The sequence below is a fragment of the Miniopterus schreibersii genome (genome assembly GCF_964146895.1).
Source record: "Miniopterus schreibersii genome assembly, chromosome: 12".
Lineage (NCBI taxonomy): Eukaryota > Metazoa > Chordata > Mammalia > Chiroptera > Miniopteridae > Miniopterus > Miniopterus schreibersii.
In genome coordinates, this window is record NC_138112.1 from 68,093,303 (window position 1) to 68,121,224 (window position 27,922).

Consider the following 27,922-nt stretch of genomic DNA (forward strand, 5'->3'; position numbering starts at 1 on the left):
ATGGCTTAAGGTTTTCTGTGCATGACTTAGAGGTTCAAATCACAGTGCTGAATTTTGCTTTTTAAAAAGAAACATAACTTTTACTTTGGCCGGGTGGCTCAGTTGGTTGGCATGTCATGCCGTACACCAAAAGGCTGCGGGTTCAATCCCCGGTCGGGGCACGTGCAGGAGGCAACCAATTGATGCTGCTCTCTTACATCAATGTTTCCCCCTCTCTAAAAATCAATAGGAACATGTCCTTGGGTGAGGATTAAAGGAAAAGAAACAACTTTCAAAAGTTCTTTTTTTAATCCTAATTACACCTGCTACTAAACAGGATACTTGTACATTCATTTTCGAGAAGGCACTATGACATCCAAACTTTGAGAAACAGCTTTAAGGAGCTTAATCCTCCCGATTACAGGCATCCTTACTGCTCTGAACACTGAACTCCGTGACTGTACCTGGCAGGCCACCTCATCTGAAAGGCCAGTAAAAGCTGCCCACTTGCCCCCAGACCGTCCCGAATTGCACTTTCCCACCGCACAGCGCAGTCTCTCACTGCTGTCTCCAAACCACCTGCAATACTGTTTCTAGAAGTGGTGATTCTGGAGCCACAGCCAGACCAGCTGAGGCAACCCCTGGATATAAAGCTGGTAATTAGAAATTTTTAATGAAGAGTCCCAGTAAGTCGTATGTACTCCAGGGTAGTTAAGAACCACTACCTAAACACAGCTACAGTATGATTTAACAAGGAAAACTATCCAATTGAAAATGGTCTTTTACAATGGGGACCTTAATGTCACTGTAAAAAACCACTAACACGAGTAGTTTCTACTTTCGTAAGTGATGCTTGTCTTCATTATGCCCTTATCACTTGACTAAAATTTTGTTGGATCTTAACGTAAGCCGGAATGATGTAGCCCATGTTGGCTACTTTAGTGGTAGCTATCCTAAATCATCCTAAATTAAATTTCAATAGTTCTATGGGGTAAAAAAAAAAAAAAAAAAATCCATGAAGCCTGCACAGAGTGGCTCAATTGGTTGGAGCATCATCCTGCACACCAAAAAGGTTGTGGGTTCAATTCCCTTCAGGGCATGTACCCAGGTTGCGGATTCAATCCCCAGTTGGGGTGCATATGGGAGGTAACCGATTGATGTTTCTCTCACTCTCTCTTCCCCTTCTCTCGCTCTAAAATAATCAATAAACATATCCTCGGGTGAGGATTTTAAAAAAAAAGTTCCATGAAGACGTCCATGTAAATTATTTTAAAAAAAAACAACACTAGGAAAAATATAAAATGTTTTTATCATTTTTGCCTGAACTTAAATCAATTTACTCAATTTCTCTGTAATTCATACATACATACATACATACATACATACATACTCATCCAAACTTACCCTATCCAGGACACCATTTTTATAACCACAAGAACACTGGGTATGACTGCTAAAGAAACATGCTGCCAGCACAAGGTAGCTTGTTTGTTTCCCTAAAGCATTTTACTTCGTGTAAGAGAAAAAAGAGAAATAACAGGTAAAGCAAAAACAATATTCACAAGCAATATTTCCAAGTATGGAACAAATTTCTCAGGATACTGCTAATAAGGAATGAGCCGGAAGATGTTTTATCATCACACATGATAACATGATAGTTTGCCCTCATTTTGTCTACAATCCAACATAGAAAGATTTCTCAGTGGAAGGATCAAAAATTTTATTCTATTATTTTTACTCTAAGCTAACTGGAAGCATTTAAAAAAACAACAACAACAACAAAACAGACCTTAACATTTAAACAGACCTTAACCTCTCCTGAAATGAGTTCCTGTAAGAGAAAATTTTGAAAACCTTTTATGTTAATAGGAGCGTGCCCCTATGCTGTTAGGAATGTACAAATAAAAAATGCATTGTGAGAAGGCCAGCCAGGAGGAGCAAAGCAGCAAACACTAAGCAAGGAGTCTGAACTCCTCATGTCCCTGACCCACAAGTCGAAGGCTGAGGGGAGCTATGAGGTAAGACATTCTTCTCAACCTGGTTATAAATGTGCCCAGGACTATTTAGCCAGCAATGAGAATGCTTCTTTTATTGAAAAAGCTGATATAAAATCATCATTTCACTATTAAGAGGTCAAAGAAAACTCCTAAGAATCCTCACTGAGAAAACTTTATAAAACACTTTTCAGAGACAGAATATGTAAACTAATAAAGACCAAAAATATAAGACTTCCCCCAGGTAATTAAAACAAGTTATTCCTTTAAGATCAAAACAAAAATGGCAAACTTAAACAGTAAATCAATCCTAAGGTTTCATTATATCATACATTACCGTGTTATTACTTTAAAAATCTAATACTTTAGTATGGAATTAAGTTTCAGACACATTGCCCTTTTTTCACCATTAAAAGGACCAACTCAGACCACTGTTCTGAAATGCTCAGAAAATGCACCCGTAAGTTTTGTTTTTTGGGTTTTTAACGAAAAGAAAAACATGCAAACAGGTTTATCAAACCCAGTATCAGTAATTTAGTTCTAGTGAAACATCATCCATTACATTGATGCTTTCAATTTGCACTCTAGTGATTTTGTAGGTTTGTTTTTAATTAATATATGTAAGGCCTTTAGCTAATAAGTATGAACCTTCAGGAAGAGGAGGGGCCACCTGAAAATGCATTAAATTTCTAAAACTCCGCTTCCAATTTAACAGTCAAAGCTAAGCATCACTGACACTCAAGTCAACAATTTTTAGAACTGGAATTTTACTAAAATTTAGCAGCAAGTGAATAAAATAGCAAGAACTTCAGGGCAAGATGGTATGTAAATATGAAAAAAATATAAAATGCTTGGAATTAATTCAGGACTTAGAAAAATACTTGAATGGTTAAGTGTTAAAGTAGTCAAAAAAATTCATTAATAGATTATATGCTAAAAGGGACTTTTTTCCACCTTCCATTCATACTTCATATATATAGAATTTACTCAGATTTTGCCTAAGCTGTCCCACCTCCCTCCCACAAAAATTAAATTATCTTAAGAATTAAGGCTCATATACCTGAATGTTTATATAAATATTTTGCAGGCAAATTTTAGAATTTTAAAATCCACAATAATTCACCATTATAAACCAAAGGAAAAGGCAACTATAGGTAAAAAAATTTTATCATACAATCAAGGTAAATAAAAAAGAATTCTTAGATACGTCTAGGTATGTCAAATTTGGGTGGGGCTTTGGTCCTTACTAAGCCAAAGCTATTTTAAAGCTACCAGACAGGTCAAGTTAAATAAAGGAAGACTCACTAAATAAAACTAACAGTTTTAGCTCCATTATTAAAAATATTAGTGCATAGAATACAAATAAATGTTTTGAATAAAGACCTGATTTACTGCTAAGCCACATGCAATAGGACATCACTTCAAGGCTGTAATGTTTGGTAAGGTCTTCTCTCTAATTCGTAAAAGTTCTGTTCTTATGCAGAACTCACAAAAGTAAAACCTCTCAAATGACAGCTGTGTGAGAGTAGTGTATAATACATATACGAAAGTAAACCTACAAACAGTGAATCTCACCAAGGCACAAGTTAAAGTGGCTTATCAGAGGTCACACGGTTCATTTAAACTCTAGTTTTCTTAATTATCAAGTTCATGCCTTTTATTATGAGCCTCTCTGGCTTTTCAAGGCATGTTTGCTCTTTTCTAGAAAGAAGGTACAGGAATAAATGCAAAAGAAAGAATATGTTGCAACAGAACTAACAGCCTGTCATGTAAAAGACCTTAAATTTCAGTGAATGGTAGAGTTAAACATGATATGATTTTTCCACACTATGTGGCAGACAGGGTTCTCTAATATTATAAAACTTTAGAAGTGTAATGGCATCATTTTCAGTCTTTAGTTCTGAAGCTTTAGCAAGTTTTGTAAACTTTTAAAACAGGAATCCTTTTCAATAGAGTAAGGTATAAAAGAACTGACAAGTTTCACCCCAAACAGCATCTTTCATGAGGCTGTCCTCAGTCCCTCCCTATCATGCCCGCAAAAGCACGGATTCAATTTTAAAAGGCACTAAGTGGCACATAAAGGACTTAAAACTGCATTTCCATTTTGTCCTTTAGCTTTCCCCCCATAAAGTGCACAAAGCAGAGAGTAATAAGAAAAGAGACACAGGCTTGGATCTACATCGTCAGCAAGGAAAAGAAATGCCTCCAACAGAAATGGAAGTGTGTTTAAGAGTTTGAAACCACAGGAAAGGCCTGTTCATTTATTGGTGCCATGTTTCAGTTCTTCCTGGAGGGTCCCAGATCTACATTCCTCTGGAACTACACCTGTGGCTGCAGCAGAAACGCAGAAATCAGTAGGGGCTGATTGGGTTGTTGTTGGATCCTCTTGTTAAGATGCTATTGAGCTTTTTTATCCACAGGGTGTCTCCCAACAACTGCATCCCTCATGGCAGCCTGAGTGGAATTACCAATATGAGAAGTAGCCTGCAAAAGTCCATGAGTCAAAATGTAAGTTAAGAAAATACAGCCCCGCGTCAAGAGAATAAATCCTTGGAGATAAATTTTCAAAAATTTCTATCTACATCATCAGTATATTACAGAAAATAGGGGAATGAAAATGTGAAGGAGGAGAGCCTGTGGCAGCAACTACCTCCCAAGAGAGTTAGCTGACCCTTTGCTCTGTTGTTGGGGTGGAGTGGGCAGCTTTCCCGGCTTTACTACAAGCTTCTAACTTAACTGATCTGTTCATGCTACTCAGAAAAAGAAACCAGAGTCTCGAAGATCTATAAACCTAGAGATCATGTCAATGTCAAAAGCCATTGACTTTTGGAAGATTTTAAGTTAAAGAAATGCCAACCATTAATAGGAATCAAAACAAAAAATTTTGTTAAATTCATATTTTTCAAAGTTCTTGATTTTTAGTAAAGCAAATTAATCTTGGATAAGGGAAAGAATCACATAGGAATTGTATCTGAAAGACATATAGTTAGAAGTTTCTCATGAGGAACAAAATATGCCTAAGTTGAAACACTTTTTGCACTGAAGGGTAATCCTTAGGCATGAAAACAAAATATTAAAACTAATATCCTAAAGAAGGGTAATAAAGCAATGCTAATCAGAAAAAAATAGCCAGGGAGAGCTTCTCTTGCCTTCTTTCACTACAAAGCTCTTCCAAATGGAGATATTTTATAATAGAAACACAAATATCTGTCCACTGTCAACCCTCAGGCTCCACAGCTGGCACACTTACCTGCTCCAATACATATGCTGCTCCAGAATCGATAGCTCCGCCCAGCTCACGATACTGACCAGAATACCTGATGTACCCCCAAGTGAGAAGTGCTATTAACAGCAGTCCAACTATACAGTTGAACAGCTGGGCCACAACCTCCAGACCAATAAAGCCAGTGAGGCCCGAGGCTATGTACAAAGCCACGATGCCCGTGAAGAGCACTGCAGGGGTTCGGAAGGTGCTGAAGATGTTCTTGCTACCGTTGTGCTTGCAGAAGTTCTCAAAGAGTTCCTTGATTTCCTCCTCCAGCTCCTGCTGGTAACGAAGGCTAAAATCCTTCCCACCCATCTTCTTGGTCTTCTTAAAATGGTCAAGAGCACGTTGTCTGAATTCACAGTGCTTCTCCTCTAGAATGTCTGGAGACAAATAAGGTTTCTCTCCCCCACACACCTAAAAAGAATGAAGATGCAATGTGTTGAAGATGCCTTCAAAAACAAGTGCCAAATAAAATTTAAAAAGTGAAAACACTGAAGAACTTAGAATATTTTAAGATATTAGAAATTAAGTTTAAATGATGATCAAGACCAATGAAGTCTTGGTTTGCTGTCTCTGAAAGAACAATTAAATTCCAGAGCAGTGACACTGCAAGAGAGCACTGGTTAGAAGCCTAACAGTCAGAAGGCCCTAATTGCCAGGTGACCTGAGCTGTGTTGCCTCCTCATCTGAAGACACTGTAAAAGGATCAAGTTTGGGCTTTTAAAGTCAGCAACAATGTCCAGATTATAGATATTTCAGAATAAGATATATACCAAACATACCTCCTCCATGTTGCTGTAATAAATGTCCTTGGCAGAGGCTGCAGCTGCTAAATTGTTGGCTTCAGCAGTGGCCTTTTAAGAAAGGAAAGCATAGCTGTAAGTCCTTCCTCTCCTAAAATTCCTCTACAAATAGCCACGTGACATTTCCCCCTCACTTTATTCACCATTCTTTCTTATTATCCTTCTGCTATTTTAAAGTTTCCATATAGCCCAATTTATTAAATAAAATACACCTTTTCCGCCAAAAATGTTCACATACTTAAGAATCTTTATAATAAATTAAACCTCCCCAAAATCATTTCCTTTGCTTCGATTTTTACTTACTGATTTTAGAGAGAGAAAGGGAGAAAGGGGGAGAAGGGGAGGGAGAGAAACATCAATGTGTTGTTCCACTTATTCATGCATTCACTGGTTCATTTCTTTTTTTTTTTAAGCATACCTTTACTGATTTCAGAGAGGAAGGGAGAGGGAGAGAGACAGAAACATCAATGATGAGAGTCATTGATCGGCTGCCTCCTGCACGCCCTCTACTGGGGATCGAGCCTGCAACCTGGGCATGTGCCCTGACCAGGAATCGAACCTCGATCTCCTGGATCCTAGGTTGATGCTCAACCGCTGAGCCACACCAGCCAGGCTCATTGGTTGATTCTTGCATGTGCTCTGACTGCTGATCAAACCCACAACTTTGGTGTATCAGGACAATGCTCTAACCAACTGAGCTACTTGGCCAGGGCCCTTTAGTTCAATTTTAAATGTTAAAAAATAGATGTAAGTCAAAAAAGAAGGGAAGCAAATTATCTTTGCAATGTCAATCCCAAATTCTAGCTTCCTGAGAGAAAGAATATAAACATTTGGCAATAAATAGCCTTATGTTCAGTACATGAAAGTCAGAATCATGTTTTAACAAAACAACACTTTGAAAATACCAAAATGTTGAAAATAAAACTAACTGGAAATTTAAAAACCTGATGAGTCAATAGTAAATAGACACATCAGGACACGTTCTAGTGAAACAGACAACAGATAACAGAAAAGTGACCTGTCTCACATAACTGGGGATGCTTTACCTGAGAATAATAAAACAGTGTTTTCACAGTATGTTTGGTGGGAAGATCAGGCCCAGTGAGAGGCCGGTCTGTTTAATCTGAAGCACCAAGAATATAGATGCAAGGAAGCCGGTTGGGAAATGTGATGGAAATTAACAGAGCTCAGCATAAGGGGAAAGGAGAGCCACAGCACTGTCCTCTTAAAGGACTCTGCCTACTGCATCCGATCAACTCACACAATCGCAGGCTACACTCAGGCTATCCAAGAACTGCGTACCTGAAGCATGGATTTGGGGTGAGGCAGATCTTCTCCTTGGTAAATTTTAATATATGCCTTAAAATGTAAACATAAAAAGAATCACCAAAAGTGTTATTCTGTCATAATTAACCATACTTTCAATTGTAGAAACAGTAACCAAACAACTGAATTTTCCTAAAGCCCTAGATCAACACCCAGGAATTAGCAAAAACACGACACACCTTTGAGTGCATGTTAGCATTTTTAGTTAACTAAAAAGGTTCTCAAGCAGCACGAGCCTACCAAGGCTAAAATCCCCGCCAGCGTTGCCATGCACACTGGCCTCACACTACCTGTGGGCAGAGTGCCCATCCGCCTTGAGGTAGTCATGTCACATCTAGGTGCCGGCTCCTCCTACTCACAGCAACTTCCTAACCACCTGCTGTCCACACCATCTTCCTTGAGGAACACTCTTCCTTTGCCACAGTAACCACTCCTCCGCTAAGAGAGTGCAAAGAACATCCATTTGGTTCTTAGACTGATACTGCCACCCAGTGGTCCACTCCGGGAAGGCAGTGAGGTCTGAAAATGCCTCTCACCATATCCCCCTTCAAACTTTTTCCTAAGCTTTAAAATATTGAAATTCAAGTTAGTTTAAACCTAGACCAGTTTTACCGAAAGCCAAACATTTTCATAATTAAAACCCATAATTACCTTAAAATACTCCAACAGCCCCCGACAGGTGACTTTTGAGCCATTGATCTCCTTTTCCATTAAGTTCGCTGGGTTTAATATATATGGTATCAGTATCTGTAACTGCTCTTTGAATTCACTGGCAATATCTGTTCACAGAACCATGAAAGGAAACAATAAGCCAAACAGACTATACAACCAAGGTGAGCACAAAACACAATCTTCAGGTCTCTGTAATTGTTTTCTTGTTTTTTAAAAATGTCTTTATTGATTTCAGAGAGAGGAAGGGACAGGGAGGGAGAGATAGAAACATCGATGAGAGAGTCATTGATCAGCTGCCTCCTGCACGCCCCCTACTCAGGATCGAGCACCCAACCCAGGCATGTGCCCTGACCAAGAATCAAACCACAATCTCCTGGATCCTAGGTTGATGCTCAATCCCTGAGTCACACCAGCCGGGCTAATTGTTTTAACATATGCTAGCTCTAAGTGGAGAGCAGGAGTCCCAGATTGCGTGTCTGACACTTTCTGGCTATGACCAGAACAGATAGATCTGTTCTTATATACTTTGATTGTCTCCTTCGCTTCTGCAGTATTAAGTCCTTCCTAGTCCAGAAAAGAATATGCAGAATATCCTTACCCTGGTTTTCATTCTGGGAGGTTCAGGTCTAATCCCGAGCCTTTCAAGAAATTTCACTTTTTAAAGAATTTAATTAACAAGGTCTTAAAAAAATCAATTATCAACCCCTCAAGTTCTCTCAGACCAGGCCCTTACCATACCTTCATGCTCCCCTTAAACCCATTAGAATCACTATTCATCCATTTCTTTATTTTTGTTCATTTTTTAATGGTAAAATAAATAGAAGCACCTGTACTTCATGATACCTATTTTCTAGCATCTCCTCAGAGAGGCCCTCTGGGGGGAAAGACTGCTGTCTTGGAAAGGTGACAGCTTTTTTGCAGCTTCTACAAAGTTTGCACAGAGGACCTAAGAGATGGATGTTATTAGTAGGCAGGGCCTTTGGGGGGTGATTAGGTCATGAAGGTGGAGCCCTCATGAATGGGATTAGTGCCCTTATAAAAGAGATCCCACAGAACTCCCTAGCCCCTTCCACCAAAACTCTGAGACTTGGAAGATAACCCTTAACCCACCATGCTGACACACTGATCTTGGATTTCCAGCCTCTAGAACGACAAGAAATAAGTTTCTGTTGTTCATAAGCTACCCAGTCTACGGTATTTTGTTACAGCAGCCCAAACAGACTAAGACAGTTGGGAACACAACTGGACATCTACTTTCCTAGGAACCTGAGAAGCTCATATAAGTTTATAAACAAAACTGCTAAGTTTAACACATGGGTAAACTGAGGGCTAGCCATTAAATGACTCAATGTCTCGATGAATAAGGAACAAAAATAAGATAATGGAACCCACGAGTCCCACCTCTGGTTTCTCTAAGCTCCCACTTTGTTAGCACTTCCTGAAACTAACAAATGACTCAGCATCAGGTCTTGTTATTTCATCTACAAATAAGATGAAAACAACAGCCATGACTTGCATCATGTTACCTTTCTTTACAAAGTTTATTTTACTTGATAAACATCAGCTAAGGTTTAATTTTCTTTTACTTAGCACTTTCACCTTTTATAAACCAATAACCATAACATGTCTGTTAGAAAGATCATTAATGGATATGGCCACCACCATTTCAGGTGGAGAAACTAAGGTGAGCTAATTCTAATTCTTACAGTCACAGTAAGGCAGGAGCAAAACCTGAACCAGACTCTAAATATTACTCTTTCTTAAGAGAACACACTGTTTCTCTTCAGCATTCACTAGATTCTTAATTGACGTTTTCTGGTCACTATTTAATGCCAAAGATCAAATTACATGTTTAAAATAACACCATCTGTAACACACCTTTTAATTTCCCATCAAAGTCAGGACTTGTGGCCACCTGGAGTCCTGGATGTGGCAGAAGAAAACAGGTGACACTGGAGAAACATGAGTGAATGTGATTCCGGACATTCTGAATTTCTTCATGCTGATGTTCTTTCACCTACCAACGAAGACCAACAATTTACAAAAGACCATTTGTTTCTCTTTGCTAGGACTAGTATAGGACAAAGGAAAAAAGATTTCCCAATTCTGATGGGTCATAGTGGCCTACATTTTTCCCAGTAAAAAGACACAGAACCCTAAGAAGCAATAAATGCATACATTTGATTAACCATAGCTTGGGTCCTACAGCTACCAAAGAATAGGTACTAAAGAGTTTCTTTTAAAAAAGTATTGCCCAATACTTAGGAAGAACAACAGGTTCATGGGCATGAAGGAGGATCTAACCAGATACTAATGATAGACAAAGGACTCCTATGTTTTAATTCTGGAGAAAAGGCTAACTAAGTCTGTATATATTCATCCTAAAACAAACAGAATTTTGAATAAAAACATCAGACCAAAGTTCTGAACATTCTAAAGGCACATATAGAACCTGATATAAAATGTGAAATGGAAATTACAATCAAAGCTTGGGCTTTTGCCAAGAGTTCTCTACAATCCCTGGGCACTGTATACCCAGGTTCTTTAATCTAAAACACAGATAATATTAGTGTATGTTAATACACATAAGTATTTAACACATTTAGTATAATTTTCCGTAATCTGCTTGAAATACAATAGCTAAGGCAAATGAGAAAGTTATCACTGCTTTTAGGTAATTCCTCATATATTTCTACTTACCTGTAGACGCTTATCCAAAAATGACATTCCTCCCTGTAGTCCATAGCTGTATTCATAAGGGAAACTCCAGTCTCGAACCAAAAACATCAGTGTCTATTTAAGAAAAAAGTAGTACATATTATAATGTTGCATAAATGCATTTTCAAAATAACAACTGAAATACTTCTTTGCACAATGCCAGCTTCTTCAAGGGAAACAAGAAAATATGCCGAAGGATTGACCTATTATGTAAAGTCTTAGAAACCTAATAAATATCTAGACTAAAGGCAAGGCAAATGTAATAAATGACAAGAGAGAAAACAATGTGGAACTAGCTACTCATACCTCAAATGTACTTTCAACATTAGAAAGGAAAGGAAAACTAAATAATACTTAAAGCTCCTCTAATCTTACTGAGGGTACTGTGCATTCCCATCCTCATTAAATAATTAGCTAAAACAGGGGTCAGTAAACTTTTTCTGTAAATGGCCAGAGAATAAATATTTCAGGCTGCTGCAGCATGAAGCAGCCATGGACAATACAAATAAATATGGCTGTGTTCTAATAAAACTTTAGCTGTAGACACTGATATTTAAATTTCAGATAATTTACATGTCATAAAATAATATTTCTCTTTTGATTTCTTTCAACCATTTAAAAATGTAAAAACCATTCCTAACTCATAGGTCACATAAAAACAGAGAGCTGGCCAGAACTGGCCTGTGAGCTGTAGTTTGCTGATCTCTGAACCAAAATAAAGATATTTTGACATTTATAGTTAACATTCTACCTGGAAGGGTTTTTGGAAAATTTCATCCATTGCCAGACGACCATATTCTGTGAAGAGCTTTAAAAAAAAAAAAAAAAGAGTTAATGGCCTGGTTGCAAGTCTCGTGGGGTCCCTTAGAGTTTAGGAGATGCAAGCCTGTGGGAGAAGAAGAGGGGGAAGGGAAAGGCGCAGACATGGAAGTGAGAGCACCTTCTTTGGCTATTCTTTATCAAAATATTCATTTAACAGACCTGACTACTACTTATATGAAACCAAAGTTCTACAGTTTCAAAAGCCCACAGGAACCATGCACCTTAAAATAATCTTGGATCTGTCTCACATTCCATATCCCAATTCATTAGCAAATCAAGAATCCAACCACTCACAAATTTCATGTGGCTTGGAATATTGCAATAGCTTCCTACCTGGTCTGCCTGCCCCTCCTCACCCCCATTCTCAATATAGCAGCCACCATGGCTCTGTTATCAGTAAGGTTAGTTAGATCACATCCTGCCTCTGCTCAAAACCTACAACCACATTCAGTATAAAAAGCCAGTCCTTACAGTGTGATCCCACCACGCTGGCCCTCCTTGCTGTTCCTCAAACATGCTGGGCACACTGCTGCTTTAGGGCCTTTGTTTTGACTCCTCTTGCTGCCTATAATGTTCTTTGACTAAATATCTGTGAAATCAGGTCCCTCATTTCTTAATTTTTGTTGTTGTTGTTGATCCTCACCGGAGTATATTTTTTTCTATTGATTTTTAGAGCAAGTGAAAGGTAGTGAGAGAAACACATCAATTGGTTGCCTCCCGAATGATCCCTGACCTGGGCTAAGGATGGAACCTGCAACCCAGAAATGTGCCCTAGACCAAGAATCGAACCCATAACCCTTTGGTGCACCGGCCAACGCTCTAACCACTGAGCCACATGGGCCAGGGTGGGTCCCTCATTTCTTAGTCTTTAATCAAATGGCTCCTTCTCAATGAAGCCTTCCATCACCATCTACCTAAAAAGATTACAGTTTTCCACACAATATTTCCTACCCCATGTCTTTTTAATTTTTCTCCTTAACATGTTCCACTATCTAACATACTATATCTTCACTTATCTTGATTAGTGTGTCTTCACTACTAGCACTGAAACTCCGCAAGAGCAGGAATGTTTGCTTTGTGCACTACTGTACCTTCAGCGGCAAAAAGAGTACTGGGCCCACAGTATGTATGCCATTCAAATAACAGAGTGAACAAATTCTTTTAAGGTTAGTGTTTACACATACATTTACCTCTATTTCTTCATGAAGCCTCACTAAAAGTGTAGCAAAAAAGTTTAAAAGTTATAAACTTACAGGACAAAGATGATGAGAAATAATATAACAGCAGACAAGAGTTGTCAAAAACACTGGAAGGAAAACAGACAAAGGAGAACTGTCTTGTGTTTTGGCTTTCTCTGCCCTAGGACATCTGCAAGAGGCAGGGGCCATCCAGAAATAAGCAGATTCTCTCAGCAGAATCCCTGAAAGGCTCAGAAATTAGAATCATCAGTTACCTTGAAGGAAGGGGTGAGAATGATAATTAAAGAAATGGTTGAGCCCACCCAGGCGTGGCTCATCAGTTGAGCATCGACCTATGACCCAGATCGCTGTTCGATTCCCAGTCAGGGCATATGCCTGAGTTGCGGGCTCAATCCCCAGTAGGGGACGTGCAGGAGGAAGCCAACAATGATTCACATTGATGTTTCTCTCTCTCTCTCCCTTCTTCTCTCTGAAATCAATTAAGATATATTAAAAAAAAATGGTTGAAAGTCTTTGGAGAAAGCACCTAACACTCCCAGATCCTGCTTCCTCCCCTAGCTTCAGTGCTCTTCTGGTTCCCACAGAAGATGGGAAGAACACTATCTGGAGAGGGTAACCCAGAAAGAATATAGCCGTTGGTGCCAAACTCAGTTGAGTAAGAAGTTCCCTACCTTACTGAAAATGGGTACCTAAATCAAAGCCTACACACATACTGAACAGAGAAACTCTTTAGCCTCACACCCTGCTGGAGCCTCAGCAAGCTTCTACCCACCCAATCCAGGCAGGGGTTGAAAGAATTCTTCCCTGGGGAATTCGACAGCCCAAAAACGACAGTCTACAAATACAGGCATTTAAAAGTTGCAATGAAATAGCTAAATCATCTTTCCCAATCACCTCTCTGTGATTCAAAACAGTAAACAAGGCTCACCTCTTACCAAAGCTCCCAGTCAGATTTTAGTGGCGCACTGTTAACTAGAGAGTCAAGGACCACCAGACCTTTGAAAAAAGCTCCTAGCAGAAAAGACAAAATTCATGTCCTTCAATTCTAGAGCATCATCTTATATTACTCTTTTTATAATTTCTTTCCCTCCATGTTCTGTTTTCTTTTACTAAAATATCTATTATTTTATTATTTTTTGTTAATCCTCACCCAAGGATATTTTTTCCATTGCTTTTCACAGTGGAAAGGGGAGGAAGAGAGAGAGAGAGAGACATGGATGTGAGAGACACACACCTATTGGTTGCCTCCCCCATGCCCCCCAACCAGCGCTGGGGATCAAACCTGCAACCAAGGTACGTGCCCTTGGCTGGAATCAAATCTGGGACCCGCAGGTCGACACTCTAACCACTGAGTCAAAACGGCTAGAGCTAGAATACCTATTTTTAACATGTTAACCCTCACCTGAATTGATCGCCAGATTTTCCTTTTTTTCTGTGCCCTACTGTTCTGCCTCCCCCTCCCCCTCTCTCCCTTATCTTATCTTCGCTTCACTTCCTTCCCCCCACCATTTCTTCGCTTTGCATCCGCCAGGGAGAGTATCTTCTAACTCCTCCTCTACTGAATTTTCCATTTTTGCTGTCACAGTTTTAATTTCCAGGAGCTCTTTTTTGTTTTCTGAATGTTGCTTTTTAACAGCATCCTGTTGTTATTTCTTGGTTGTAACAATTTCAATATCTTATCTGAGATTATATGAATTTACAAAAAATGAAGAAAAAGCCCAAACTAAGCTACATTACCATGAAAATTCATGCCAAGAATAAGATCTGAAAAGCCTCAAAGAGAAACAAAGAGGTACATACAAGAGAGCAGGAGTCATGGTGTGGGACTTCACCACCGGGAGCTGGACACAATGAAGCAATGCTTCAGTTCTGAAGAAAAAAATCATTACTGTCTTCTCGTCAAGAGCCCTACTCTGCTGAGATTCACGCTATTCTATAGCACTCCCCTCCCCGTTTTTTACTGCTGTCCACCTACTGACCACGTGCTCATTCCCTCTCATGTACCAAGAACTCCGACACCTGTCCCAGTCTTCACCAAAGCAGCCATCCTCCATTCAATTTCTGCCTCAGCCAAAAGTCTAAGATGAGGAAAGATATGTTTCCTCCCCTACAAGACATAATGAAAGGAATCAGGAACACTTGACGTTAAAATGCTTATGGGAAAGACATACTTAAATATATCTTGGGTTTGAGAAATCAGAAGGTAGGGGAGCTCTTGAGAACAGCATCAAAGGAGAATTACATAACTGCATCATATTTTCCTTCCCACCTGTTATGAGTTGAATTGTTTCTCCCTCCAAAAATATTTTTAAGTCCTAATCCCTGATACCTATGAGTGTGACTTTATTGGAAATATGCTCTTCACAGATGTAATTAAATTAAGATGATTTAGCGTGGGCCCTAATCCAATATAACTGCTGTCCTAACAGGAAGAAATAACAGAGGAGAGTGCAATGTGAAGACACAAGACACATGGACACAAAGGAAAGACAGCCTTATGAAAACAGAGGCCGAGACTGAAGTGCTACAGCTGTAAGCCAACGTATGCCAAGGACTGCCAGCAAACCACTAGAAGCTAGGAAGAGGTAAGGCTTCTCCCCCACAGGCATCAGAGAATATGGCCCTGTTTACTTGATTTCTGACTTCTAGCCTCCAGAACCGAGATAATATATTTCTATTGTTTTCATCCACCCTGCCTGTGGTGCTCTGTTACAGCACCCATACCTATTTATTTATGTATCTGTCACATTGACTGGAGCACAAAATCCATAAAGAATCATGTTTGGCCCTGGCCGGTGTTGCTCAGTGGTTGACCGTCAACCAATGCACCAAGAGGTCACCAGTTCAATTCCCTGTCAGGGTTGCTCCCCAGTAAGGGGTGTGCAGGAGACAGCCAATTGATGTTGATCTTTCTTTCTCATTGATGTTTCTATATCTCTCTCCCTCTCACTTCCTCTCTCTAAAATCAATAAAAACATATTTTAAAAAAAAAAGTCTGACCAGTGTGGCTCAGTGGTTGAGTGTCAACCCATGAACCAGGCAATCATGGTTCAACTCCTGGTCAGGGCACATGCCCCAGCCTGCAGGCTCGATCCCCAGTAGGGGACGTGCAGAAGGCAGCAGATCAATGACTCTCATCATTGATGTTTCTCTCTCTCTCTCCCCCTTTCTCTCTCTGAAATCAATAAAAACATATTTTTAAAAAAGAAAAAAGAAAGCCCTGGCCGGTTTGGCTCAGTGGTTAGAGAATCGGCCTGTGGATGGAAGGGTTGCAGGTTTGATTCTCAGTCCAGGGCACGTACCTGGGTTGCAGGTTTTCCCTGCCCTGGTGGGGATGCAGGCAGGGGGCAACCAGTGGACACGATGTGTCTCTCTCACATCAATGTTTCTCTCTCTCTCTGTCTCTCTCTCCCTCTCCCTCTCTCTCTGAACAGCAATGGAAAAAATATCCTTGGGTGAGGACTAACAACAAAAATAGGGAGGAACCAGTTTCAGGTGAAAAGGTGTCAAATTCCAGTTCTGATGGAAATGTATTACAGAACAACAGCTCTCAACCACTGTATCATGGCGCTGGTGTAGAACCATCAATTATAAAGTATGAGTAATTCCTAGTAGTAACATTAAGGGCCAAAGTTTAGGAATTGTTTTCTTTTTTTTTAAAGAAATATTATATTGCTAATTCTTGATCCTGCCAGCCCCCTCCACCTCACGGTCTTTCTTCTTGCTGCTCCCTCTCCTATACCACTATCCCCCAGATATGTCTGCAGGACTTACTTGGCCACTTTCTTTAGTTCCCCACTCAACTCATTAAGGCCTTTCTGACCACTTCAGCAATAGGTACACAGAGTGTGAGATTACTATGAACATAAACTTTCCTCCATATTTCAATCTTTTGCTAAAACTACTCAAGTAAAATTTTTCTGTCTTAAAACTTTTAAAAAATATACTATGATGTTTTAATGAGGAATATATACCTGTAGCTGTTGAAGATCATCTTCCTGAATGTTCTGAGACAAATTATATATCTAGAAAACAAACATCCAAATTGATACTACTTTAGCTTACTTCAAACAAAGCCCAAATAAGCCTAAAGCATTGCTTTGTACATTTAAAGGTTTGCATATAACATAAAGTGTGTTCAAATAGTAATACCATCTGTCCTTTAGAAAACTATACTTACATGATTGAAATAACATAATTCTTTCTTTACAGTTTAAAATACAGTTTTCTGAAGTTCTTACCAAATCTACATTTCCTATATGGTGTAATTTCAATTTCCACTTTCACACTTTCATTAAAAATTTTTACATAAGTTTAGACCAAAGTGTAAAAATAGTTTAGGCTCCTTCTTGAGCCTGTAAGAGGTTAGCTTATATCTGTAGTCTACAAAAAACATTTACATATCACCATAGGAATTCAGACACAGGACAGCAACTAAAACTAGATACAGCCCCTTTATGTTATTTCCTCTACAAACTTGTTTTCCTAGTCAAGTGGTTTTACCTGGACAGAACTAGTCATGGTGCTTAGAGCAAAGATGGTAGCACAATCCTTCACAGTGGACTGGCTGTCAAATGCCCCCTGGGTATCCATCAGTACAACTGCAACCTAAAAAAAAGGAAAACACAAAATACATTAATGTGAGAAGGGGGAAAATGTAAAAGAGAAATAGAAAAGTACAGGTAACATTTAAATGAGGCTTAAGCACCTGCTTATAGGTTCCATCAGAAAAGTATAATTACTTAGGTGCCTTGTTTTGAGCAGAAAACCTGAAACCTGGGCATCCTGGCACAGCTGGTTGGAGTGACGCCCGGTTCACCAGGTCACAGGTTCGATTCCTGATCAGGGCACATGCCCGAGGTTTCGGGTTTGATCCCAGTTCAAGGTGGGTACAGGAGGCATCCAATTATGTTTCCCTCCCTTCCTCCCCGCCCCCACCAGCTTCCTCCCTCTAAATTCAATAAACATATCCCCACCAGTGAGGATTTAAAAAGAGTCACACACACACACAACTTCCCCTCCTGACCCTTACAAAGAAATTTGGGGATAGGTTGTGTAACTGTAGCTTACTATTTTTTGTTAGAAGCCTTGTATTACTATTTGACCTTTTAAACTATATTCATGCGTTATTTTTAAACCACAGGCATATCATTTTCATAGAAATCATTTTTTAATTAGATTATCAAAGTACACGTTAAAGTTCTTCTGTTGTTTTTGTTCATTTGTAAGTATTTTTCTTCCTTACCTTCTTTCCACCTGGCTTTTCCACAGTGAAAACTTCATTCCAGATCTGAATCCCAGTAGTTTCTGGGTCAGAGCCCCCTCTCCATGAAAATCCTGTTAATGGTTCTTCTGAATCACCTAACCAATTTGAATGGCCACCTTCTTTCTACAAGAGAAATAAAACATTTCCATTATATCTTAAATTTTGAGTAATTTTAAACATCAAGAATAACACACGAGCCCAGCCGGGCGTGGCTCAGCAGTTGAGCATCGATCTAGGATCCAGGAGATTAGGGTTCAATTCCCGGTCAGGGCACATACCTGGGTTGTGGGCTGCAGCCATCAATGACTCTCTCATCATTGATGTTTCTATCTCTCTCTCTCCCTCTCCCTTCCTCTCTCTGAAATCAATAAAGATATATTTTAAAAAAAAAAAGACTAACACACGAGCTGCCCGGCTGGGTGTGGCTCAGTGGTTGAGCATGGACCTAGGATCCAGCAGATCACGGTTCAATTCCTGGACAGGGCACAGGCCCAGGTTTCAGGCTCAATCCCCAGTCGGGGGCCTGCAGGAGGCAGCCGATCAATGACTCTCTCATCACTGATGTTTCTCCCTCCCTCTCCTTTCCTCTCTCTGAAATCTATAAAGATGTGTTTTATTTTTTTAAGAAGAGTAACGCATGAGCTTATTTTGCTCTTATGAACATAAATGCTCACTTTCTAATTGCAAAACTGAAATAATTTTGTCTCACCTGGAAATATAAGTATCGGAGCATGAAGTCCAGAAAGAAGGACTTGCCCTTTCGGAAGGCTCCAGCAACCGACACCACGACCACATCAAGGTCGCGAATGTGGTCCTGCAAGAGGATGCTGGCCAAGGCTTTCTCCTCCAGCTCAAAGGAATGCTGGTCTTTCTGAACCAAAACAACTTGCACTGGACCAGGCTTTCCACTCTCCATGGCATCACCTATGTTGTTATAGAAAAAAACATTAGTTTCACATATTTTTAAAATATGTATTTTTGAACATGGAAAGAGCAAAAATTTAAGGCACAAAAGCACTAACCATAAAAAGAAAAAAATGACAAGTTAGACTTCATTAAGAATTTTTGTTCATTAAAAGATACCATTAAGAGAGTAAAAATGCAAACCAGAGGATAGAAGGAAATACCACAATACCCATATCCAAAGGACTCATATCCAGAATCAATAAAGAAATCTGTAAGAAAAAGAGAAATATACCAGCCTTGGCTGGTGTGGCTCAGTTGGTTGAGCGTCATCCTGTGCACTGAGGACTGGCCAGTTCAATTCCTGGTCAGGTGACATGCCCCCCTCCCCATTTCAGGCTCAATCCCCTACTGGGATGTGCAGGAGGCAGCTGATCATTGATGTTCCTCTCTCTTCCCCTTCCTCTCTCTTTAAAAGCAATAAAAAACATTTTTTTTTTAAAAAAAAATGACAAATATAACAATTTTTAAAAATAGTAATGAGCAAAAGACTGGGAACAGGCAATTCATTAAAAAAGGATATCTAAATGGTCAATGATCATATGCAAAAGTGCTTCCATACCATTATTTATCAAAGAAATGTAAAGTAAAACCATAATGAGATCCACTTCCTGCCCACCAGAATGGCTAAAATTTAAAAGAAGGTCAATTATCAACTGTGGCAGAGGATGTGGTACAACTGAATTTCTCATACATTCTGAGGGGAATATAACCACTTTGAAAAACTGTTTGGCGGTATTTATAGAAACTAAACATACCTAGGATCCACTAATTCCACTCTTAGGTATATCAAAATAGTACAAAACTGGAAATAACCCAAATGTCCATTAACAGAAATGGTATCTGCCACTGCTATACATTTTGCATATATTATTTAATGCTCAAAAGAACCCTATGGGGTAAATAACACTGTCCCATTAATTATAAGAAAACTAAGGCCTACAAAAAAAGTTAAGCATCTTGCCCAACAGTCCCTGGAGAAGAATCTTGAAAAGGTCTTTAGGTGGCTGTTTTACAGATCACTCTTAAGAATCCTGTGACGATTTCAGGGGCAATTAATTCTTAGCTCTAAATTAAGCACTAACTAGTAGTTTCCCTACCAGAGTTGAAAGCAGAAAGATAATTCTCTGAAATTCAGAGCCTCTTAGTAGCTATGGATATATAAAAAATTTACAAAGAAGTAGCAGGCCTTGGAACTGAAGCAAAGCACTAATTTCCCTAAATGTGAGTACATACCATTGGTATTAAAAAAGATGTTTTAGGTGGTTAAAAGGATATTTTATTTTAACAGTTATGCATTTTAATGTCTATTAGAAAACAAAATCACGTTTTAATGGATCATGGCTTAGAAGGAGGCTAAGTTTAAAGAATGAATCAATTTAAAGTAAACTGAAGGACAAACATTAAGTAAAACATATACAGGTTAGGCAGATGTGGTCAAAAATCATAAATATGGTTTATTCATGGCTCAGTGGTTAAGCGTCGTCCTATGAACCAGGAGGTCAGGGTTCAATTCCCAGTCAGGGCACATGCCCAGGTTTTGGGCTCGATCCCCAGTGGGGCATGCAGGAGGCAGCTGATCAATGACTCTCCCATCATTGATGTTTCTATCTCTCTCCCTCTCCCTTCCTCTTTCTGAAACCAAAAAAAGAAAAAGAAATCATAAATATGGTCAACAAAGCTTAACTGCCAGAGTCTACCCTTTAAGCTATGGAATTGCTGCTCACTTTTTAAACTTTATCAGAGAGCAACAAAAGGGTTCTTGCCACTTTTTAGTTTTTTACAGACTATTAGAAAACAAATATATATTAAATGTAATGCTATCGTTGTAATAAAAGTATACTAATACTTTTCTTTACCATTATTGGTGGATAAGAAACATTTCTGTGAATAATCTCCTTAAAAGTTCTTCTCATTGCCACAACAGCAGGTGAATCCAACACTTAAAGACCTTCAATCTTTCGTGTAAAAGAACTATTGAGAACAATTTATTCAGACCTTATGAATAAACCACTCAAAGCTGTACTGAAGTCCCTGATATAGCTGGTTGCTCACCCAATATTTGTTTTTCCCTCCTACTACAGTAATAGATTTTTACCTGGGCATATTAACTGCCTAAAAGAAACACATTTCCAACCCAACCTTGCAGCTAGGGTGTCATCATGTCAATAAATTCTGACTGGAAATGATACAGCAGCTTCCAGGTCATGCATTTTCCCCTTTCCTGCTGACCAGATGTAAAAGTGAGAGTGAGTCATCCTGGACCAGGTACACAAGGGAAACACCCTAGGAATATTGGAGCAACAAGAGAGGTAGGACCTAGGACTTCATGTTACAGAACTGCCATGCTGGCTCACTATTATGGGGGGGGGGGGGGGCGGGAGTTAAAATCTACCTTGTTTAAATCACTATCTGGAGGTTTAATCAAACATGGCCAAACCTAGAAACCCATACAATAGTCCCCTAGGACTTCACAATTAAGTTCATGATACTGGTTCTTTAATTTCATCTTTTTCACTATTAAAGTTTACTGAGCAGTGTGAATGTACTGGTACAAAGCAGACAAACAATAAGTTGTAAAAAAGAATGAATGAGTGCTATAATATAGTTGAAGGCTTCAACCCTAAGGATGCAGGTGGTACTGTTAGAGCAACGGGCGTGGAAGATAAGGTTACATAGGCTACAGACAGGATGGAATAATCTAATGACAAAAATGTATGCAGTTGTGCACAATGAGTTGCACTTCAAGAGAAGTTGGAGACCACTGAGGACCATTTTAAAACAAAGGCAATAAAGCCTTTACTCACGTCTTCCTGCCTATAGCACAGTGAAAAGGAAAAGCAGGCTATGTTTAGTTGGATGATCCTGCAGCTCTCTTCACAACAGTCCAGTGGGCATACCGGATTAAAAAAAGATCTTGTTCTTTTGGTGTGAACTATACACCAAAATCCAATGTAAACAAAGAGAGCTGCTCACTTTTCAGCACACCATCTTTAGATCTCACTTTCTAGGAGAATGGAACTGTATAACTGATCATCCAAGTAAAAACTTTACTTCTACTCACCTCTTCCCAGATGTCATGTAAATGTCCTTTGCTGACTTATCCTCACAACTCAGACTCCCCAAATCCCTTAGATCCTTTAATCCAAATCTTAGGGTCCATTCCCTTAGGCTATGCCATCTTCCAACCTTTCTTGCCTATTAGGTTGATCATCCAAGTCACCATCCCCAAGTGTTTCTTTGATGATGTCATCTCAAGTCCTTTAGGGCCCAACTCCATTATATCTTCAACATATCATGACAGCAACTACATAAAGGCTATCAAAAATATTTTATGGACAACTCAAAGCTAAAATCTCCATCCCGTTAAGTCAAAGCCTTTCACCACCACCACCACCCCTCCATTGCCTATTCCTCTAATTTCTTATTCTCCTCATTCTCCCAGGCACATTTATTTTCATAGGTCTTTATACTGGGAGAAAGTTAGGATTCAGGTTCTGTCCTAATTCCTAAATCTCAAGTGTACAACCTACTCAACCATTTGTGCTCACCTCCTGAAGTGCTTCTTCCCCCTTGACCACACATACACTTGCTCTTCCTTCCAACACTCATCTTCACCCTCCCTTTGTCCTGATCCTTCCCAGCCTATCCTCTCAGAGGCTGTGTCACTTACATGGTACACTAAAAAGAAAACGGGCTCTGGTATCAAGACAGGACAGGGCTTGAATCCTTTCTCCCCTCTACATGAGGGCAAGAATTTTTGTATCTTGTTCAGTGCTATATCCCCCAAGACCCTGGAACAGTGTCCACACATAGTAGGCATCCAATAAATACCTGTGGAATAAACAAACAAACTCCACCGCTTAGTCACAATGTGACTATGGATAAATTTCTAACCACTTGTAGCTCATTTATAAATCTAATACCCATCTCAAAGCCTAGTGTCTGACACATTTTAGGGACTCAATAAAGTGGACCCACGTTCCTATTTCCATTAAAACCTAGTACATAAATTTATTCTACTCATTACAACTATTATATTGTAATTATGACTTTTACCACCCACACTTCAAACTCCGGGGGAGTAGAGAAACTAGGAGGCATTCAGCCTCAGTACCTAACATAGGAAAAATAATAGTTTCCTAGTGTTGTGAACACTAAACTCCATAGTACACCTCAATAAAGATCAGTTTTGCCCTGGCCAGTGCTGCACAGTGCTTAGTGCACCAAAGGGTCCTGGGCTTGAGTCCCAGTCAAGGGCACAGACAGGGGTTGCAAGTTCACTCCTGGCCCCCAGTCGAGTTGAGTGTGGGAGGCTACCAGTCAATGTGTCTCTGTCACATCAATGTTTTTCTCTCTCTCTCTCCCTCCCTTCCACTCTCCCTGAAAAACAATGGAAAAAATATCCTCAGGTGAGGATTTAAAAACAAAGGTCAGTTTCTTCCCTTCCCCTTCCCAGTCTCCTTTCGTTTATTGTCAAATTCCTTGAAGGCATGTCTTCGCCCACCCGTGGAGCCATTCTCCTTAGCCCCTCCTGCCTTTCCTCTCAGGCTCTCCTTATTTATGGCCTCTCTTGCCAAATGTGAAGGCCCTGATTCTCATTCAATCCTCTCTCTGTAACAAAACACAACTGCCCCCCACTTCTAAAACTTCATAAAGCCTACCGACTCTGTGACAGTGCACACTCCTACTTCTCATCCAGCCTCCTTATCATCTTTCACTTCTTCTCGGCCTCCTATGATATACACCAAGGCTCTGCTTTGAGCTTATGCAAAGTTCTCATTCACTCCCTCAATGAGCTCTGTATTCTTATTTCACTACACCCCCTATGTTGGTGATACCACTTCATTAATTTCTAACCTGCATTCAGGTCCAAATGTACAACTACCTAAGGGACAGATTCAACTGGATATTCCACCATCACCTCACTCTCATGAGTAATATGTAGAAATATATGGGCATAAGAGTCAGGAGACGAGATCCCGTTCCAGTTCTACCACAAACAACCTGTGATTCTGGGCATGTCTAGTCTGTCTCAACAGAAAAATGAGTCAGTATTTAACCTCTAGCAACCCTTCCAGTACTAACATTTTAGAAATCTACATTTAGTATCATCAAAATGAATCCTGTTAACCCACTTCTCTCGAATCTCCATAGTTCAGACTCCACATCTTCCCTATTTTCCTATATGCAATATACCATCAAATCCTATCACTTCTCCCTTCCATGATTTAAGGCCCTGCTTTGACAAAGGTTGTTATTCTAGTGAGGCAATACATATAGAAGAAAGGCCTTCCCAATTAGGAAAGACCACAGTTTGGGGCCCAGTTGAGCACTGAAAGTATCAGCCTGAGTAAATCACTTTATTTTCTGTGTCTCGATTTTGTCTACAAAATCAGCCAGACCCACTGGGGTGGAGCCAGCCTCAGTGCTCATCCTTACTGTCCAATGAGATCTGAAAAGCAAATTAACTACAGTCAGAAACATTTCCATGTAGAGTGCATGACTCAGGCTAAAGTTATGACCGAGTTTTCCACTCTCCTTTTGAAATCCATTCTCTGTAAGTGAAAAGCAGCACACTCAGAAACAAAAGCATACCATTTTCATGCCTTGTTCTTGCTGGCAGTCCTTACAGCTCCTAATTCACACACCAGGCCAGAGAAAACATCTTATGAGAAAGTACACTAAGCGCTCAGCCAACTCTAGAACTGCTGGGTGTGGTTCCTTTTTGGTGATGGCAAGAAAATACTTTTATATACTCTACTTTCTCTTAAGGTCGGAGTATGATGGTAGATACACATAAATTTTTAAGGCTGTTTCAGTGACAATACTACTTAAACCCAACTAAACAGAATATCAGGGGAAATTTTACATCCTAATTAATTAAAGGATTTTAAAGGAAGCTTTTTCTCAGTTCATCTGTTGTAAAAACTCTTTGCACTTGAGCACAGAATGCTGAACAAAACCATTTGTGTGCTTCGTGATTTATGATCAATTATGACTATGCAGTATTGAATATACAGAAATGCAGAGACTCAGCTAAATCTAAAAATGATGTCAGGCTATATGTACTGGGGGGGGGGGATCTTTTTACTAGAGAATGACTTTAATATTCATCTTATTTGACTTTTCCCTAAAAATAAGACCACCACCAAAATTATTCTCACTACCTGAAGGTTTTAATTGTGTTCCAATTTAATGAGGCTTTCTTAATTGGCAATATTTATTTGCCTGAGATTCCTTATCATATCAAGGCATAAGAAGAGTTAATCCTTTGCTTATTTGCCTGCTATACCAGTAAAGCCTGTTTCCTGATATGAAATACTCTAGCTGTGAAATATATCTAACATGTTCTAACAATCAAAATACATGCCAATAAAAAGCACCTGTTTTAGAAATTTGCAATGAAGAACATCAACTTCTAATACAAATATATACTGACATTACAAATTATACTTCCTATGTAGTAACAAATTTAAACTTGAGCAACTACCTACTGGGAAATTTGATTATAAATTAGTATGCAAATTAGATTTGGATTTTTTTTTTTTAACTGTTGCTTGACCCCTCAATGAATTAAGTCAGAATCTGTGGGTAGGAACCAAGCATCAGCAGGTTTTAAAAACCCCAAGTTATTCTAATGTGCAGCAGTGCTGAGAACTGCAACGCTATAGCAACTAAAAGATTTTTCTCTTAAATAAAAGCTTTCCCCTCACTTTTCCCCCTTGATATTTTTTAGATAATATACTTTAAAATGTCAAAGGTAACTTGGGAAAATGTTTTTAAATTGATACTAACTTTAAAATCTAGTTGTGTTATTTGAACAATTTCTCAATATGAAACACAAGGCCTTACTTAGAAACTTTAACAGGCACACCTAGTCATTATAGGTAAATACTAAACCAGTTTTCAAACAAGTTCATACAACCTAGGGTTCCCTAAGGTACTTCATAGGAATCTTAAAATATGTGACCCACCCAAAATAAATATGTGGCCAAACTGTTAATAATGACCACTGGGGAGCTGGAGAGGTAGAATAAACTTTATATTTCTTACTTCTTTCAATTCTCTATTATTTTATTTTAAATAGTGACTATATCCTTTATTCTATGATTTAGAAATCATAAAAATGAAAAATGCATGTGCTATACCAATTTTTTAAAAAGCCTACTCTAAACAAGTCCTATTTAGTTAAAACTAGGAAAAGTATGCTAGTACACCTCATCACATTTATCCTCTATGGTTAACTTTCTTAATTTCATGTTTACTTCAATAAAATAAGCCGTTGCTAATAAAACAATGTGCTGTACTAGTGTAAAGCTTCATTATGTAGAGAACGTTTCATTCTAGTCTTTCACTTGTAAGTGGTTAAAGTAGCAACAACAGGGATTTCTGGACTACATACCAGCTAGTTTCCATGGGGGTTGAAAAAAGTACTAATTTTAGAATTTCAGTACATTGCAATGTCCAATACTTGCCGCGGATTAAAACTACGCAGGTTTCCCTTCTCCAAAAGCAAGTCAAGATGTGAAATCACGTTCTTGGTCCGTTAGTTCTTTACTCCCTTTCGCAAAACATTCCACCCAACTCCACATTCAAATTTGAGAACCAGGGTTTATTTACTAAATGATTCTTCAATGTTATTTTCTTTTCTTGCCTTTAGATTTCGCAAGGGAAACTTCTGGCAATTTCAACAGCATACACATTAAACAATAAAGCCAGGTAAATGAAGTCGTACCCGTGAATTTACGGTGACTCTCTATTTGGTTTTTATTTAAAACTTCTTTTTTTTGGTCTTCAGGAAAGCAAAGGAACAACGTGCAGTACCAAACGTACTAAAAGAACTTCCTAAAAAATAACTTAGGCCACATTTTTAAATCTCCTTTATGGAGATAAAGTGTGGTTTGAAAATCGACTTTCTTAATACTTCTTGTGTCTCAAGGTCGGCAGGGTAAAGATAAAGCGTCCAACTCGAGGACACGTCGCAGTCCCCCAAAGTCTTCTTAAAGGCTGAACAATAATAAAGCATCTGCCTTCTCGCTCCCTCGGCCAGTTAACAAGGCCGGAGCTCCCGGCCCAGGGTTCCCGGCCCCCAAGCGTGCGAAGCGCCGGGCTCTGCCCAGAGCGGGCTGACGCCTCTGGACACCGCCCAGGGGCCGCGGGGACGGAACACCCGCAGCAACAGCCCAGAGGAGCACTAGCGGCCTCCCCCGGGCGCTGGGCCTGACCCCCGAAGGCGGCCGCTCCCAGCCGGGGGCCGAGGAAGGCGCCGCCCGCGCCCGACCGACCGGGCGCTGCGAGCAGCCCTCGGCCCCGAATTTGCGGGCGAGGAGCCCCGGCGAGGGGCGTGCGGTTCCAGCCCCGCGACAAGGAGGAACGGCGGCGCGGACGGGCGGTCTCCTTCGAGGTCTAGCAGGAAGGGCAGCGGGGGGCGGCCATAAAGCGGGCCCCGGGGAAATTAGGCGCCTCACCTGCTCCTCCCGAGGCAGCCGCTACCGCTCGCTGAGGAGACAACATGGAGCCTCCGCCTTCAGCAGAAGCAGCAGGGGCTCAGAGAGGGAAGGGCTTGGGCGGGAACGAACTTGGCCCTGGAGGCGGGAAACGGGCGGGGCCCGGGCTCTAGAAGAAACTAGGGAGGAGGGGCGCGCGGAGCTGCGAGTGAGCGCGCACAGGGCGGGGGGGGCGAGGCCAGACCCGAGGCCCGAGGCGGGGCGAACCCTAGAGGAGCTGGAGCGGGAAAACGCACGCGGCCTAATCCCGCCACCGCCCGACAGGTGTGCATGCGCAGGAGAGGGAAGAGCGCCTCCGCCTACCTGGGACTGCGCCCTTGGGAAACGACGGTCCGTTGGGAATTGTAGTCCTAAAGCTCTCTGGGTCCTGGCCTGCTCTCCCGATTCTGCGCACTCATCCTC

At 40.1% G+C, this 27,922-nt stretch overlaps 1 protein-coding gene across 2 annotated transcripts; it reads right to left on the reverse strand.

The window, feature by feature from the left end:
• Nucleotides 1-27,922, reverse strand: ATL3 (atlastin GTPase 3). Of its 2 annotated transcripts, none has more exons than XM_081153474.1 (13): nt 27,824-27,922; nt 18,757-18,971; nt 18,027-18,170; nt 17,285-17,389; nt 16,756-16,806; nt 11,512-11,568; nt 10,743-10,835; nt 9,921-10,059; nt 8,022-8,149; nt 7,347-7,403; nt 6,024-6,095; nt 5,224-5,655; nt 1-4,457 (listed from the first exon to the last, which is right to left on the reverse strand). In XM_081153474.1, exons 2-13 carry the CDS (start codon nt 18,961-18,963, stop codon nt 4,371-4,373), a joined length of 1,572 nt encoding a protein of 523 aa, XP_081009600.1. In that variant the 5' UTR covers nt 18,964-18,971; nt 27,824-27,922; the 3' UTR covers nt 1-4,370. The 2 variants fall into 2 exon arrangements, with proteins under 2 accessions (XP_081009600.1, XP_081009599.1); XM_081153473.1 differs by lacking the exon at nt 27,824-27,922 and adding an exon at nt 27,482-27,788.